At 37.5% G+C, this 19,504-nt stretch overlaps 1 protein-coding gene across 4 annotated transcripts in view; it reads left to right on the forward strand.

Moving 5' to 3' along the window:
- LOC149842768 (TRAM, LAG1 and CLN8 (TLC) lipid-sensing domain containing protein) overlaps positions 1–19,120 on the forward strand; it is a 111,973-nt gene extending 92,853 nt beyond the window's left edge. For all 4 annotated transcript variants that reach the window (XM_089999416.1, XM_089999417.1, XM_089999415.1 and 1 more), the window contains one exon: positions 18,817–19,120. In XM_089999416.1, coding sequence (XP_089855542.1) covers positions 18,817–18,954 — 138 coding nt within the window. In that variant the 3' untranslated portion in view covers positions 18,955–19,120. The remainder of the gene's footprint in view (positions 1–18,816) is intronic.
- Positions 19,121–19,504: the final 384 nt, after the last annotated feature.

Consider the following 19,504-nt stretch of genomic DNA (forward strand, 5'->3'; position numbering starts at 1 on the left):
GCAAAATATTCCCGAATAGATAAGTTATTTTGTTGAAGAGTCAAGGCTTTCTTTTCGAGATAGTATTTGTGAGACAAGTCCCTTGAAGTATACATTTTTTCAAGGTACAACCAAGCTTCGGAGGCCCTTTTAAACTTAATGATGTTGGCATTGATCTTGGTTTCGACGGATGAAAAAATCCAAGACAATATTTTGAAGTTCTTCATTTCCCACTCATCATGCTTTTTGGAATATTCTTCTAAGGCCTTTTGTCTATCTTCTCCTTCAAGAATCTTAATTTCCCCTTTCTCTATAATAAAAAGTTTGGGTTCGGGTTCCGATATAGAGCCTTGGACGTAACCCCAAAGGCCTTTCCCTTTGATATGGGCTTCCATATTGTCGGCCCAAACATGGTAGTTCGAACCACTAAGTTTAAACCCAAGGGAGAAGTGGGAGTCTTTTTCACCCATTAGAGAGAAGAAAAGATGAAAAATAATGCGTACCTTAACGGTTTTTCAAACTTTTCTTGACAAAAGTTGCTTCTAAAATATTGCCCAAAGTAAATGCTTTACTCCAAAACTTCGCTAGCTTGAGGGCACGTTTTTCGGGGGACTTCACAAGAGACGAGATGCACGATCCTCCTCCTTCCAACGAGGCTCTGATACCATGTGAAAGTATCTTCAATAAGATACTAATATCAAGACCTTAATATTCTTGATAATAAACCCACCACGAATGCACAATAAGAACACTTTAGAACACTTGTGCACAAAGGCACAACTCACAAATAACTCACAAATGCACAAAGGCATAAAAACAATGGAATCGATTTATTGAGAACTTGGGCTTTGACTCAAAGCCATGAGAAATACAAGGGGGTGAAACCCCTATTTATAACACAAGAGGAGCCTTGGAGGGGCTCCACTCATAGACGTTGGAGCCCCTCCAACGGTCACAAATGTGACCGTTGGAGAGGGCCCAACGTCTATGTTAGTGGCCCCCCCAAGGTACCTTTTGGTACTTTACAAAAAGAAAATAAAAAATAAAAGAAAAAGAAAACTAAAACAAATTACAATCACATTCATAAGGTGAATGTGCGTAAAATAGAGGAAAAGACTAATCTACCCCTACGGCTAAACAAAATAGAAATATATATTTTATATATATAATAAGTAGATACATATACATATATATTAATATATGTATATGTATTACCTTATATATAAAAAATATATATATTACATTTGAATGATTAGGTATATAATTTAACACCCCCCCTCAAACTTAGGGCAGGATGACCGAGAGTTTGCTAAGAAGAAAGTTGAAACGCGGAGCACACAAGGCTTTAGTGAAGAAGTCCGCCAATTGATATTCGGACGTGACATATGGAAGGTCAATGATTCCTTTGAGGTATGCCTCCCGAACGTAGTGACAATCCATCTCTATGTGTTTGGCCTGCTCATGAAAAGTGTGATTTTTAGCAATATAAATCGCACTTTTGTTGTCACAGCAAAGCTTGGTAGGCCCTTCAATAGTGATCCCCATGTCTTCCAACAACTGATGAATCCAAACAATTTTCATGGTAGTAGTCGCCATGACACGATATTCCGCTTCAGTTGATGATAGAGACACCTTTTGCTGCTTCTTACATCTTCATGAGATTAATGAGTCTCCTAAGAATACACAAAAATTAGTGGTGGAGTGACGGTTATTTGGGTCACCTCCCCAATCAGAGTCAGTATAAGCAATTAATCTTAACTCAGAAGAAGAAGACAGAAAAACTCCCTTATTAATAGTGTGCTTTAGGTATCTTACGACACGTAAGATAGCACCCATGTGAACAGAAGTTGGTGCATGCTGAAACTGACTTGCCGTATGCACCGCATATGAGATATCTGGTCTGGTGATACTTAGGTACATCAACGATCCTACTAGTTGTCTGTAGGGAGTAGGATCAGAGAGAGGAACACCATCATCAATCTTCATTTTAGCTCCTACTATAACAGGAGTTTCACAAATTTTATCATCTGTAATACCTGACCTGTCAATAATCTCAGATGCAAGCTTAGTTTGAGACAAAAAATATCCTCTATGAGAGTAAGCTACCTCAATACCCAAAAAATAAGTTAAGAAGCCTAAGTCAGACATTTCAAACTTATCCTTTAAAATGGATTTTATGCTTTTAATCCCTTTACAATCACTCCCAGTTATAAGCATGTCATCCACATAAAGTAGTAGAATAACAATCCCTGCATTAGATTTTCTAACAAACAAAGCAGTATCAGTAAAGCAGGATTAGAAATCATTTTCTAACATTACGGAGTTAAACCTATCATACCAAGCCTTGGGAGCTTGTTTCAAACCATAAAGTGCTTTCCGAAGACGAAACACTTTTCCTTTAGGATACTCCATTCCAGGAGGAGCATCCATATATACTTCTTCGTTTAGATCTTCGTTTAAAAACACATTCTTAACATCCATCTGATAGATGTTCCATTTATTGATTGAAACAACGATTATAAGACATCGGACGGTGACCATTCGAGCAATGGGGGCAAAAGTCTCCTCATAATCAATCCCATATTTTTGACCATATCCTTTTGCAACTAAGCGGGCCTTATATCTCTCAAGAGACCCATCACTCTTAGTTTTGACTTTAAATACCCATCTACACCCTATTGCTTTCTTGTCTTTAGGGAGGTCTTGAAACTCCTAGGTCTTTGCTTTCTTTAGGGCTTCAAGTTCATTATTCATAGCGACTATCCATTCCGGGCATTTTTGTGCTTCCTCGAAATCCCTAGGTTCTGTGTACGAGTGAATGGCGCTTAGACAGGCTCTATATTTTGGTGAAAATGACTCATATGAGATGAACCTAGAAGGGGGTCTTCTTGATCTTTCGGTCCTATGAAGATTTCCTTCACTTGAAGGGGTAGACTCACTATCATATCTTTCAAGGGCACTTCTAAAAGTATTCCTATCTCTATGAGAGTAGGTTATAGGATCTCTATGTGGTTCTTCATTGATGTGTTGATCAGAATGAGTTTCATTATTATTCAAGTCATTTTGATTTGTTTCATCGTCACTAGTATCATCATCTTCAGTTAATAAATCAAACATAAAAGAATAGTCTATATTCTCGTCATTAGTTTCAAGTTTTTCGAAACCACTAATATTTTCCAAGAAGCTTACATTTCTGAAAACATATAGTTTATCACTTTTAACATCATAACAACGAAAGCCTTTATGAGTTTCAGAATAACCAAGAAAGGCACAAGGAATGGCCTTAGGGGAGAGTTTGTCATTTTTATCAGTAAGGACAAAACATTTACATCAAAAAACCCTTAACCTGCTATAATCAGGTTCTTTTTCGTATAATTTTTCAAATGGGGAAATCTTGTTCAAGTTTTTAGATGGAAGTCTATTTATGAGATAGACAGAAGTAAGAGCGGCCTCCGCCCAAAGTTTTTTCGAAATATTTTGGGAAATGAGCAAAGTTCGTGTGGTTTCAATAATATGCCTATGTTTTCGTTCAGCCAACCCATTTTGTTGGGGAGTTTTAGGACAAGACTTTTGATGGAGAATTCCATAATTTTCAAGATAGCTTTTGAATTCATTGGAAAGGTATTCGCCACCCGAATCGGTTCTAAAATTTTTTAAATTTCCATTGAATTGATTTAAAACCATCATATGAAATGTTTTAAAAGTTGAAAAAACTTCATGTTTATGTTTAAGAAAATATATCCAACTAAACCTAGTGAAGTCGTCCACAAAGATAACATAGTAAGAGAAACCTCCCTTGGATATCACCGGAGCCGGACCCCATACATCGGAGTGAACGATTTCAAAAGATTTTGTTGTAAACATGGATCTTTGAGGAAAAGGAAGACTTCTCATTTTTCCAAGAATACATTCATTACAAACAAAATTTTCATTACAAAGATGCTTAATAAAAGGCAAATACGAGATTTTAACAATGTTGGGATGACCCAATCTCTTATGCCATACATGAATATCTTTGTTTTGAGCAACATTACAAAATTGATTCTCGGGAATTTTAAGAAAATCAACATAGTAGAGGTCTCCTCTCCTAGAGCCTTCCCCAATCAACTTCCCGGACTGGCGATCCTGTATCCAACATTTATCAGAAGAGAATTTTATATCGCAACCACAATCTGAGAGTTGAGAAACAGAAAGTAAATTTAAGTTTAGTTTTGGTATAAGACAAATTTTTGGGATAAAGAAGTCTTGTTTTTCAAAATTGCCCATTCCTTTAATTTCAAGAGGTGTTCCATCCGCCGTTGAGACAAAAGATGGAAGACAATTTTTAGAATAATCAGAAAGAAAACAATGGCTTGGAGTCATATGAAACGAAGCACCGGAATCAAGTAGCCAAGATGTCTTACCAAGAGAGGAAGAGGATGACATAGCGGCTCCAGAAATGCCTCCCTTGAGAAGAGGTTGAAGAGCATCCATAATTTGATGAAGCGAAAGAGGTTCATTTGATGTCGAAGGCCGTTCCTCTGATTGGGATGCTAAAGCCGCGGCAAGAAATTTCTTCCATTTGGGACAATTGGGTTTGATATGTCCCGGTTCTTTACAAAAATGGCAAGTTAATTTGCTATAATCTCTCTTGCCATATCGATCATTTTGCCCTTGATTTTTGAAATGAGGCGGTTTGTAGGTCTTCAAATTATTTCCGGGTCTTGACACAACATTAATCACTTCATAATCACTTTGAGAAGGTGTAGCAAGGATGCTTGGGTTATTTTTACTGATCCCCATACGTGTTTCCTCACCACTTAGCTTGGTGATGACATCTTCAATAGAGGGGGATGTGAAAGCGGATAGAAGAGAGGACCGAATTTGCTCAAATTCGGGTCTAAGACCATTTAGGAAGTTGAAAAATCGATCTTCCTCTAGTTGTTTGTGCCTTAATTCAATAGCTTCTCCGCTCCATTTTGGTTCGAGCATGGCAAGCTCGTCCCAAATAGATGATAATTCGGCAAAATATTCCCGAATAGATAAGTTATTTTGTTGAAGAGTCAAGGCTTTCTTTTCGAGATAGTATTTGTGAGACAAGTCCCTTGAAGTATACATTTTTTCAAGGTACAACCAAGCTTCGGAGGCCCTTTTAAACTTAATGATGTTGGCATTGATCTTGGTTTCGACGGATGAAAAAATCCAAGACAATATTTTGAAGTTCTTCATTTCCCACTCATCATGCTTTTTGGAATATTCTTCTAAGGCCTTTTGTCTATCTTCTCCTTCAAGAATCTTAATTTCCCCTTTCTCTATAATAAAAAGTTTGGGTTCGGGTTCCGATATAGAGCCTTGGACGTAACCCCAAAGGCCTTTCCCTTTGATATGGGCTTCCATATTGTCGGCCCAAACATGGTAGTTCGAACCACTAAGTTTAAACCCAAGGGAGAAGTGGGAGTCTTTTTCACCCATTAGAGAGAAGAAAAGATGAAAAATAATGCGTACCTTAACGGTTTTTCAAACTTTTCTTGACAAAAGTTGCTTCTAAAATATTGCCCAAAGTAAATGCTTTACTCCAAAACTTCGCTAGCTTGAGGGCACGTTTTTCGGGGGACTTCACAAGAGACGAGATGCACGATCCTCCTCCTTCCAACGAGGCTCTGATACCATGTGAAAGTATCTTCAATAAGATACTAATATCAAGACCTTAATATTCTTGATAATAAACCCACCACGAATGCACAATAAGAACACTTTAGAACACTTGTGCACAAAGGCACAACTCACAAATAACTCACAAATGCACAAAGGCATAAAAACAATGGAATCGATTTATTGAGAACTTGGGCTTTGACTCAAAGCCATGAGAAATACAAGGGGGTGAAACCCCTATTTATAACACAAGAGGAGCCTTGGAGGGGCTCCACTCATAGACGTTGGAGCCCCTCCAACGGTCACAAATGTGACCGTTGGAGAGGGCCCAACGTCTATGTTAGTGGCCCCCCCAAGGTACCTTTTGGTACTTTACAAAAAGAAAATAAAAAATAAAAGAAAAAGAAAACTAAAACAAATTACAATTACATTCATAAGGTGAATGTGCGTAAAATAGAGGAAAAGACTAATCTACCCCTACGGCTAAACAAAATAGAAATATATATTTTATATATATAATAAGTAGATACATATACATATATATTAATATATGTATATGTATTACCTTATATATAAAAAATATATATATTACATTTGAATGATTAGGTATATAATTTAACAGAGGAATCCTCCCCTTCCTCGCTCATTTGGGAGCCAGTTATGCCAAATACGTTGGAGACGAGATGGGTGATGGCTCTTCCATTTCCCTATTTCAACAATCCTCAAGAGGTTGTAGTTGCCATCTCCAACATCCAACTGTTAAAATATATGTAATCTATATATATATATATATATATATATATATATATATATATATATATATGTTTATATATATCGATGAGGCCCCCAAGGGTCACATTTATGACCGTTGGGGGCTCCCAACGACTCCATGGGGAGCCCTTTATGTGGCTCTTCTTTTAAGGCCATAAGGCCATCCCTCCTCTCCTTTTTTGTGTATATATAGGGGTGAACCCCTCTTGTATTTTTCACTCTTGAGTGCTCTCTCTCCTTTCAATAAGAGGCATTTATATTTTTATGTTGTGTTGTCTCTTTGTGGATTTGGGTGTTATCCCTTTTGTTTGTCCATTGGAGGATGTTGTAAGTGCTTATCACACCCTTTGTTTTTCCGCATATCTCATTACATGGTATCAGAGCCTTGTTTATGCTCTTGATTCTTAATATAGCTAGTTGAGTAACTATACATTGTTTCTTTCTTTTTGTATCTCTTTTTGTTTGTCTTCTTGTGAGAGATTAAATGGAAGGGGAACAAAAGATTGATCTCTCTTTCAAGCTTAATGGCTCTAACTACATGATGTGGGCCGCCGCCATGGATAACAACCTCAAAGGTAAAAAACTTTGGGGATACGTTATGGGCACCATTCCGGAACCACAACTCCAACTCACCAAGATGGATGGTGATCAAGAAAAAGCTCTTGAAGGAAATGCTCGCATGAAGGCCATTGAAGATCACCAATATAAAGTGAAAGATTGGGAAAGTAAGCATGCGAAGATTCTTGCTTGGCTCATGAACAATGTGGAGCTCAAAATTTGCGCCAACATTGCTAAATTTCGGATGGCTAATGAAGCATGGTTTTTTTATGAAAGGTATGTTTACTCAAAAAGACCTTGCTCGTCAATTCTTCCTCCAAGAAAAAATCTGGACTATCAAGCAAGGAGAAATGAGTGTAAGGGATTATTTTAACACTCTTGGACCCTTATGGGATGAGCTATCTTTACTAGAACCAAAGTGGGTTTCTAGTGTGGTTGTGGAACTAAGAAGAGAACAAATGGAAAAAAACACTTTTTCCAATTTCTACATGGGCTTAGGCCCGAATATGAACAAGTTAGATCTTCTCTTCTTCATAGATCTAAGCCTCTTTCTTTGGAAGATGCCATAGCCGAAATATGCCAAGAAGAAACTCGTCTTGGCATGATTAAAGGGGGAGATGACGTTTTGGCCGTATCTAAACCCGGCAACCATGTGAAAGCCTATAAGCCTCCACACTTTGGAAGGCAAAATAATTATAATGGCAACTATAGAAAAGCCATTTGCTATCATTGCCAAGAGCTGGGTCATATAAGACCTAATTGCCCTAAGTTGAACGAAGCACCTAAAAATAAGGTTGCCTCCGTTGAAGAAGCTACTCAAAAGAAGAAGGAAATTATAAAAGGAAAGGAGTCTTTTTCTCTTGCTCAACTATCAGAAGCACTTCAAACTCTACTCAAGATACCATCAACCTCGGGTGCCGCCATAGCTTTTTCCTCTCCTCTAGGTATCTCTTCTTGGATCCTTGATTCTGGAGCTTCCTTTCATATGACTCCTCTTGAAAATGAGCTTTCCGATTTGTGTAGCAACTCTAAAAACTCCTATGTTTCAACTGTCGATGGTACATCTTTACAAGTAAAAAGTTTTTGAACTTTAAATTTTTCCAAAGATTTCTTTGTGCTAAACGTGAGAGTGGTACCTCAACTTAATTTAAATCTCCTCTGTTGCTCAAATATGTGATCATGGATGTGAAATCTCCTTCTCAACTAAGGAGTGCTCTATACAGGATCTCCAGTTCTGGAAGCTGATTGGGCAAGGCCATAGGAGGGGAGATCTCTATTACATGAGCAACTTGAAACTTCTCACTAACTCTTTTTGTAACCATGTCCAAAATAAAAATATTGAAATTTGGCATCAAAGACTGGACATCCAAGTTTCTCAAAAATGTACTCCTTTCCATTTGGAAAGAAATTTTGTAATGAGAATCATTTTGTTTGCAAGAGTTGTATTTTTGGCAAAATGAAATCCACTCCTTTTCCAAATCGAACTTTTGTGTCCAAAAGAATATTTGAGTTAGTCCATTCAGACGTTTGGGGTCCTTCTCCGGTCATGTCTAAAGGGGGATATTCCTATTACGTTACTTTCATTGATGACTACAATAGGTATGTATGGATCTACTTTCTTAATTTAAAATCCGAAGTCTTTGACTTCTTCAAGAAATTTCATATGATAGTCATAAAACAATTTTCAAGTAATATCTCTACTCTTAGATCCGATTCAGGTGGAGAATATCTATCAAATGAATTTCAAAATTATTTAGAAATAAATGAAATTTGTCATCAAAATCGTGTCCTAAGACTCCTCAACAAAATGGTTTAGCCGAAAGAAAGCATAGACACATCATGGAAACCACTAGGACACTCCTTATTTCTAAGGAAATTCCAAAGAGTTTTTGGGCCGAAGCCGCCTTAATCTCAACTTACTTGATAAATAAAATGATATCTTCATCCTTACAAAATACATCTCCATATGAAAAACTATTTGAAAGAACACCCGGTTTCAATAGATTAAGAATTTTTGGGTGTAAATGTTTTGTCCTTACACTTAAAAGAGACAAACTATCTCCTAAAGCTATTGAATGTGTTTTCCTAGGATATGGAGAAAATCAAAAGGGTTTTAGATGTTTTGACTTGAAAAATAACAAACTCTATGTATCCAAAGATGTAACCTTTTTGGAAAATGAAAATGGTTTTATGAAAACTAAAGATATTGATGGAAGTGAATATGCTTTCTTATTTGATCTTCTCTCCCAAGAAGATGAGACTCCTCAAGAAGAGGAAATCTCTAATGAGTCGTTGAATGACCTAGAGGATATTCCTCTTAACAATGTTGAAAATGAAAGTGATAGACCAATTCAAACCTATGTTAGGCGTGGTCAACAAGGTCAAATGAGCGCCTTAGAAAAATACTCTCAAGGGTCCAACATAGAAGAAACCTCTTTAAGGAGATCCGGCCGAATCTCCAATTCTCCTAATAGGTTTGTTTCCTATGAGTCTCTAACTCCAAGGTATAGAGCGTGTCTAATTGCGTTACACTCATTTCATGAACCTTTACATTATAATGAAGCCAAGAACATTACCTTGAAGCCATGAACTTAGAGCTTAGTGCCCTTGAAAAGGCAAAAACTTGGGAAATAACTTCATTACCTGCTGGAAAGAGATCGATTGGATGTAGATGGGTCTTCAAAATTAAAACTAAAAGTGATGGTTCATTAGAACGCTATAAAGCCAGATTAGTAGCAAAAGGATACGCTCAAGAATACGGTATAGACTATGAAGAAACTTTCGCACCCGTAGCTAGGATGACTAGTGTTAGGACTCTTATCGCTGTTGCGTCAGTTAAGAAATGACCTATCTATCAACTAGATGTTAAGAATGCATTCCTAAATGGTGAATTAAATGAAGAGGTTTACATGGATCCTCCACCAGGAGTATGTATTGGTAAAAATAAAATTCTCAAACTTAAAAAGGCATTATATGGTTTGAAACAAGCCCCAAAGGCTTGACATGATTGATTTAGTAATTTAATGACAAGTTAGAATTTTCGTTCATGTTATACTGACACTGCTTTGTTTGTGAAAAGTGCAGGGTCTTCAGTAGTTATTCTACTACTGTATGTTGATGATATGATCATCACTGGAAGTGATGAGCAAGAAATTAATGATATTAAGAAAGTTTTAAAATAAAATTTTTACATGTCTGACCTTGGTTTCTTAAGATATTTTTTAGGAATTGAAGTGACGTACTCTCCTCGAGGGTACATTCTCTCTCAGATGAAACTTGCTGCTGACATTTGTTCCAAGTCTGGTATCTCCGATGATAAGAAGACAAAAACCCCTGAAGTCATCAATACAAAGTTAAGATTGGAAGATGGAACACCTCTCGAGGATCCCTCCCTACCGTCAACTTGTTGGGTCTCTAACCTACTTATCCATCACTCGGCCAGACATAGCTCATGCTGTCCACTCTGTCAGTCAGTTTCAACATGCACCTACAACCGTGCACATGAGTGCAGTCTTAAGAATCGCCAGATACATCAAAAACACCATAACTAAGAGAGTTTTTCTTTTCTCATCTTCATCACTTGATTTAATTGCTTATACTGATGCTGATTGGGAAGGAAATCCCAATGACAGAGTCTCAACTACGGGTTTTTGTGTTTTCTTAGGTGACTTTATGATTTGTTGGAGATGCAAGAAACAACACAAAGTATCATTGTCCTCAACGGAAGCGGAATATCGTGCTATGGTTACTACAACCATGGAACTTGTATGGCTAAGAAGTCTCCTCAGTGATATGGGCATTGTCATATCTACTCCTTCGAAGATGTGTTGTGACAACAAAAGTGCAATTTATATTACAAGCAATCATACCTTCCATGAGCGTACTAAGCACATCGAGATGGACTGCCATTACGTACGTGATGAATATCTAAGAGGAACCATATCACTACTTATGTCACATCTGAGTACCAGTTGGCAGGCTTCTTCACTAAAGCCCTTGTTGCTCCTCGTTTTTTGTTTCTCCTTAACAAGCTTTCGGTTATATCCCCGTAAAGCTTGAGGGAGGGTGTTAAAAAAAAAAAAAATATATATATATATACATATATATATATATATTAAATACCCAATATACCCAATAGGAGTATTTTAGTCATTTCACAAGTACCCGATATAGGTACTTGTTATTTTCCTTTTTTTCTTTTGTATTTATTTTTTGCACTCTATTTTTTCCCTTTTTTTATTTTTTGTTTTTTACTCACATAAGGGGCCCCACCATGGAATCGATGGGGCCCCCAACGGTCACATTTGTGACCGTTGGGGGCTCCCAACGACTCCATGGGGAGCCCCCTATGTGGCTCTTCTTTTAAGGCCATAAGGCCATCCCTCCTCTCCTTTTTTGTGTATATATAGGGGTGAACCCCTCTTGTATTTTTCACTCTTGAGAGCTCTCTCTCCTTTCAATAAGAGACATTTATATTTTTATGTTGTGTTGTCTCTTTGTGGATTTGGGTGTTATCCCTTTTGTTTGTCCATTGGAGGATGTTGTAAGTGCTTATCGCACCCTTTGTTTTTCCGCATATCTCATTACACCAACACCCATCCCATCTCCCTTACCTGCCTCCTACCTGACTTCCAAACAAGCAAAGGGTATGGTTTCTCCCAAGGCTTCCTAATCCTGGTTTTTCTATTTCACTATCTATAAGCTACTAAATGGAGCTTAGAATTTTTTCATTGTCCAAAGTAGCTATTTTCTCCTTAAACAGCCTTTTTTTTAATCTGTCCTTTGCTTTAAGTGAACATGGTAACCATGATTCCTTTACAGCAGTTGTTCCCCCCCCCCCCCCTCCAAATTAGCTTGAAATTGATAATAATGAGATGCTATATAAACAAAGACAGCAGCACCAATACCAAGAAAGAGACCCATGATTAACGTGGCCAAGTGTGGAACGTTTGTGGCAGCTTTTGTCAAATGAAATCTTGATTCCCTGTTTTTTTTGTTATTTGTTTGGTCTTCCTAGATAACTAGTGATATCCATGGCTGAATAAAAGGTTTCAATATTTAGGCACACTTCCCAGAGATACAGGAGTTTGGTCTTTTAACTGCCGATCTAATGTGGTCAGTGATACTGCTATGCTTTGCCCCATTACTTAATCAATTGGCACTGAAAATTGTGTATACTGAGGAAATGCTTTCCATCTGTAGGAGTTTATCTCATTGTTCAGTTCCATGAAAATTTCATCATTTATATTTTGCATGTAAAAGAAAAGGAGTTTATCTCATTGTTCAGCTCCATGAAAATTTCATCATGTATCTCTTTTGACCTCTTTTTGTGTCTTTATCGATCTTCTGCTTCTCCTGGTTCTTTCAATCTGATATAGAAAACCTATTCATCTATATGTTCACCATTGCTTATCACCATCTTTCATCATTATTGTCATCATCATCATCAAGCCTTGTATATTCGACCTCACATATCCAAATTCTTCATTATCTTTGAATGAAAATACACTTCCTAGTCAATCATGTATCTCTTTTGACCTCTTTTTGTGTCTTTATGGATCTTCTGCTTCTCCTGGTTCTTTCAATCTGATATAGAAAACATATTCATCTATATGTTCAAGTCTCTGTAGTATATGCTTTTGGCCTTCTTTAGTCATACTCCTTAATTTTCCCTCCCCAGTGGCAGGGCTAAACCTTTTCCAATATTTTTATCTTCTACTTTAAATATTCTTCAAAATGTACACCTTATATGATCCATCTACTCATTGCTTCACTATAGCCCAACACTTTGCAGCATATACTATGAAGCCTTAACCATTATCTCCACTTCATGTTATTGCGAAATTTGTCTTTCACGCTTACCAGTAGCTACCTCTTTCTGTAGTAACATTTTCTATTAGTCGACTGTAACGACCCCAACTCATCCCCTTTCAAAATGCTGAATTTTTTTTTCCCTAAGAGTTGCGGAAAACTTCCCAGAGACCTGGGGTCCCTGCAGTTCCAATTTCAGTTGGATAACCACACACCACAAACGACGTTGCAATTATCATCCATATCAACCAACTAAAACTCTTTTATTAATGAGTAAGAAAATTTCAAAGACAAGGTTTTCTTCAACTGAAAGTAAAGTAACAATGGCAGAAATTAAAAGAACTGAAAGACAAAAGAAAGAGCCATTATGTCCTCTACTGAAACTGACAAGCCCAAGTATAACTCATCCATCCCCAGATGCAATGTCCAACTTCACTGTTCACCATTTCCTGTGAAAAACCAACAAAGTAGGGTGTCAGAACCGAAATTCTGAGCACAGCTACTTCTAAAGAAACCAGGTAAGAGAAAGAACATGAATAAGATTTCATGCAGTGATTTGAGCAAGTGCAGATATAAAATTTTGCAACATTCAATTATCTATAACTACCAACAATTGCATGTGCTCATCTAAAGCAATGTCACATATCAATAATTAAATAACCAAACCTTTCAGCATGATTTCACAAAGTAAAGTGTATGCTACCACCAAATGATGTCATGATATCAAGAATGATCCAAACATGCATGATCTAATGCATAACAGAAAAATGCATGATTATGTGCAATGTATGATTTCTTCTGTTATCTTTCATTTAAGTTCCATCTTTCCATATGCATGCCCTATTAAATGCACACATCTTTAAGTTCCTCTTTTTAATTACCGTGGCCCGCGGATACACCAAACGGGTACAAACCCCGAGGTCAAGTAGGTTCCCAAGGTAGCTTAACACACAATTTGTATTTTATTACTGGGTTTCAACTTAGCCCTCGACCGATATCAGGAAACAGCACCATCCATCGGAACATTAGACCTCCACATCTAATGTCGGGGACACAAGGGACACTCCACGCCCACAAGTGCCACTTCCTTGGTACCATAAACTCAAGCTGTGACTAACACACCACTCCCGGGTAAAGTGGCGGGTTCTCCCTAAAACCGTGGCCAGGAGAAGAACCTCAATATCGGGTTCAGGGGCAACAACGCACACAGAGTTTTTGTATCCTCACAGTCTCCCCAAGACCGGATATCCAAGATTCTCATACTCCAGATGAGATATCTCAGAATGTAAATTACACTGTTCTTATTCATTATATTTTTATTTAATTCCATTCTTTAAGTTTGCAACACAATATGCAAAAGTAAAGTGAAAAATCCGCATCCTCCCTTGCGGGGACCCATTCGGGACTCCAGCCCGTATCCACCACTAGAACAGTGTAGTAATGTGCCAAGTGATGCATTTAGAAACATATGTGAAAGAAACCAAACCCACGGCTCTCCAGGCCGATGATGGGCCAATAGGCCATCGACGCATCACATCACAAAACCAAAACAGTGTTTCCTTTATAACACTAAGCAAAAATGCCAAAAGCATATATATTCGTGCAAATATAAACCCAAACATATGCATGTCATAATTCATTCATGTGCATTTTCAATATGTGTGTGTTACCTACATCACATATTTAACCAAATTCATGGTTTCTTTAAGTGTGTGAGTGTACATGTACCAATTCACACAATAATCAAGCGTACAGGTTCAAGAAGAATTATTAATAACTGAATCATGCTCACACCCATGAGTACCATAATCATAACAGTCAAATGAAAACATAAACCTCCACGACAAGTGTTTCCATGCAATCCAATACCCAAGCTTTGAAATAACACATGGACTCTAGACAAAAATATAATGTCCAGCTAGAGACCTACAAGCAAGATACATTCCATATGTATAATTTCAGTTTCATGTATCCATCCTCCCTAAACAGTGTAACCTGAGCACTATTATACACAACTGAAAATTTTCAGGTTATGTTGCAATGATACCACGCTACATCTTACCAACTTTGAGCTTAACCCCACTCAAGAACCAGCATGAGCTACTTTAGAACAACTCAATTTACTTCAATTCATCAAATTGCACATTCTCAAACCAAAACTCAATTCAACATAAACTTTCAGAACACCGACTGATGAAACTCAATCATGTTCATAGAACATAACATGACTAAACCAAAATTTAACATAAACCAGGATATTCAACTGACCCATTAATGATTACTAACAAGTATAACTAGTTAGTCATGCTTCATTTTATGCCAATAGATTGCCTAACAGAAAAATACTAATGAACCCATTGACGATTTCGTTAATGAATAACCTGAAATATCAGTGTGAATAACCAATACTTCTGTAAATGGATAACTTAGAACACATTACTGAAACCGTCGAACTTTCAATAAGAACTTGCAACAAACAACAATTCAGTGAACTAATGATACAAATATGTACTGTTTACATGATATGCCGAGTATGGATGGGGGGCTGTACAAAAGAGTGGAGGTCGGCTATGTGTATCTACTAATTCTGTTCTTCTATTTGGCGCATCACAGTATGATATGGCAAGACAAAAATTGAAATAGATTTCCGAGGCTTGATGCCCCAAATGGAAACAGCAAGAGCATAAGCCAAACAAATGTACAGACTTCAAACATGAGCAAAAACTAGGGTGGCTCATTAACTTGCACAGAAAATTTCTTTCTTTCTAAAGGAATGGATTGGGCCATAGAGTTTTCATTTAAAGTCCCAATTAGCAAACAATCAGTTTTTTTTTTTTTCATACGAGTCACAGGCCAGCACCCAGCCGACTGGGTCGGCTGGGGCCCTGCTAACACAGCACCCAGCCGACTGGGTCGGCTGGGCCTGTCGCCTCCTACCAATGCACTAGTGGCCTGCAACATGAAACAACAATTTTTTTTTTTATAAGCATATACGATTACTGTTTTCATAAGCATATACGATTACTGTTTTCCGATTTCAATATTTAGGGCATATTAAGAAAACCCCCAAATCAATTTGATTTGTGTATTTAGGGTTTATCAAGAAAACCCCCAAATCAATTTGATTTGGGTATTTAGGGTTTATCAAGAAAACCCCCAAATCAACGTATGGAATCGAACCCCTGTTCGATTCCTCACCCAGGTTCGAAGAAAAAGAAGAACCGTACCTTGAGAAGACTTTTCCGGCGATCGGAGGCTCGAGACGTGCAGGCACAGACGGCTGGTGTCGCTCCCCGCGGCTGCCGTGAAGAAGGGAGCTTGCTGGAAGACTTTGGTGGCTGTTGGTGGCTACTGGTGGCTGCGGGTTGCCGCAGCTTTTTCCGGCGACCTCTTCTTTCTCCGGTGCGCGCACGCAGACAGGGAGAGGGAGATTGAGGGACTGAGTGGAGAGAGAGGCGAGGGATAGAGATGAGGCTGAGTGAAGAGGGTCCCCTCTCCACTCCCTCTTATCGGGCAAGACCCCTCCCCCCCTTCACGCCGAGATGGGGGGAGGTCGGTTACGCCCTGCGTAACCCCCCCCCCTTCCCCCCTTTCCTTTTTTTTTTTTCTGTTAGGGTTTATAGGGCAACCCTTATCGGGTTGCCCCTTTTAAAAAGAACTCGGGTCCGGGTCTGAACCCGTGACCCGCAATGTTGGGTCCATTTTAATAATGGACCCGGTTCGCCCATGAGTGCCGGATCCTCAGTTGGATTCGTGGATCCAATTGTGGGTCCGACCCTCCATACTAACTTTATTTATTTTTTTCTTCTTTTAATTACTATTAATTATTTATTAAATTTGGAATTTAACATTATACATATAATTTAACCCCCATCAATATGGATTCGTAAGTTGGATCCAAATGGATCCAACTATGGATCCTCGAATTCGCTTAATATATATATATATATATATACATGTATATATATATACATGTATATATATATATGTATATTTCTATTTTATTACTAATATATTATTTTAGTATAACGCAAACATTTAAGCGTAAATACCCCTTTATGGGTCCTAGATCCGAAATATGGATCTAGGCCCAATTTGAATTAATTTGAAATATTTTCTAATAAAAATCTCGGGTTTTACAATGTCTCTGTTTCACCATCTCATGTTAATGCTGTTTGTGATCTTATCCTCAAATCCTGGTCTAGAAATATACCAGTAATCTCTTTCTCTAATAACACTATTTGCCACTCGCTATCTCTGTTTCTCCTATCTCATATTAATGCTGTTTATGATCTCATCATCAAATCCTGTATGTTGATGTCTAGAAAAGCTTGAATGCTAGTCCTGCATTGTGATTCTACAAGGTCTTCTTTTCTGAGGCTAGGATACTTCTTATCAGGAAAGTTTCATGCAATTTTCATTTTATAAAAACATCAATGAGCTATAAGTGCATTGATTTGTGATTAAGCTTAAGATTTTGACATGATGAGGCAGCTCTCCGTTATGTTGATTATTCTGTAAAGATTGAACACATTGTGTGTCTATCTATCTATCTATCTATCTATCTATCTATATATATATATATTGGCTACACTCGTGGGTAAGGAACCCTTTAGTTGGAACCATAGTGACAAAAGTTAAAAATGGCAAAATCTCGAGAGTAAAAAACTCAGGAGATTTTGAAAATTTTCATAAATCTCGCATTTTTTCTTTTCGGCAAAATCTTGGCAATAAAAAATAAATTTAAAAATATAAAAATATATTTTTTATAAGAAAATATAAATAAAACACATTTAAAAATAAAAATCTTACGATAAATATCTGCTAAATGGTAAATATCGTTATGTTTGTCATGGTTTGAAAATCTTGTGAGAAATTGCCATTTTAAACTTTCAGGCAATTTCTCGCGATATTATCACGAGATAAAAATCTCGCTATATTTGTTACAGAGGTTGGAACTCACAGTAGGAAGTTGTTTTGACCAAATCTAACCCCGTGGATGTATTCAGCATGGTCAACATAGTAGGAATAGACTCTTGGATCGTATTTTTTTGACATAAAAATACCATTTTATGAGGGTTAAAAAATTGGTACACTGTAGGCCGTTAATTTTTCATTCACTTTAAAATCTTACATACACAGTAAAATAACACAATCCAAACACCGATTTCTACTAACTCAAACATGTAGATCACATCTGGAGGGTCAGATGTGCAAAAAAAAATATTACACTTCGTCCTAGAGGGTCACTTACCCACAGTGTAGCCAATATTATTCTCCCTCCCCACCACACCACACACACACACACACACACACATATATATATATATATATATATATATATATATATATATATATATATATATATTTCTACTTATTTGGGATTTGTAGCAATTCAATCCTTGAGGGAATCAATTGGGTGTTCCCATTGGTCACAAGATCGATTTTCATGAGATATAATTGATGGAGAAGAGTGGCATAAAAACCCAACTTAGCTGGACGAACAGGTTAATATAACAATCCAAGCCTCAATATCCATCCTGAAAGGAAAAGAAGGATTAAAGAAAAAGGGAAAAGCCACTTTCGTTTTATATTCACTAAACTACCCTCTGTCATTTTACTGAAAAGTCATATAGGCCATTCACTGTAGGCCCTTCCCTTGAAAATAACAATAGCAGTCCAAATCAACAATGATAAAAGAGGAAAGAAAAAAACCTAGCAAAGATTTTCATTGCTAAGGGATGAGTTAATCCTCTACTGCTTTTCTTTTTCAACCTGTGCATAAGTGTGTACTAGAACTCAGACACACACATCTTTTTTGAAAATGTCTTGTTTCTTGCTAACAGATTGTCTAACATGAATTTATAGAAGTTACAGTGAGATGTTGAAGATGTTCTCTTGCACTGCGTACAGTGAAGCGTACTGTATTTGTCCATCCTGCCGTATTAATTATCATGACAATCTCACCTTTTATGTTTCTTCATATGCCAGAGAGAGAGAGAGAGAGAGAGAGAGAGAGAGAGAGAGAGAGAGAGCTGTTCTGACTGACTACCATGCCTTTTCCAGGTAAAAACCGTGTTTCCGCTGGGCTTCTATGGCCTGTTTGTAGTGCCTCCAGTTTTGGCATTAATGAACATCTTTTGGTTCTGGAAGATCGTGAAGGGCTTAATAAAGACTTTGTCCAGGGGAAGACATCAAAACTGATATTGGAAACCTTTGCCTTCCTCAATTGTATACTTGTGTATTAGTCTTTTTTAAGATTCCAGGCTCTCTTGAGGTCTGCTCTATAAGCCATTTGTTCGTATGCTGTCACGATCATAACATTGGCATTGCCAGAAATTAGATAGTCAGAGAAGGGTGGCTTTTGCTATTTTTAGTGGAATTTGTTCCATACGTTTTTGAGATCTTTTGCACCGCTTTTTTTTACTTGATTCCGGATATCTAGAAAGAGAAAATGGTTAGAATTATGTGTTTTTAAGTCAGATATTCTCAAGTTAAAATCTTAAATATCTATGTAATGGACGGTCACAGGCTACACAATTTTGGTCTAATAATCGTCCAAGTAACCGAGCTCTACAAGTCACTGAAGAATTTGGGCTATAGTTCTGTCATTTAGATTTCAAGCTGGCAATAGACTGATGTCTCTTCTCTTTGGCCCGTGTTGTTTTCATCAGAGAGGCTACATGTTACTGCCGAGCCAATGTTGTAGCGGCACCAAGTTGTTGATCTAGCAAATGGATGGGGGAAGAGGGAA

The sequence above is a fragment of the Nuphar pumila genome, chromosome 3, assembly GCF_984573655.1.
Source record: "Nuphar pumila chromosome 3, dmNupPumi1.hap1.1, whole genome shotgun sequence".
Taxonomy (NCBI): Eukaryota; Viridiplantae; Streptophyta; class Magnoliopsida; order Nymphaeales; family Nymphaeaceae; genus Nuphar; species Nuphar pumila.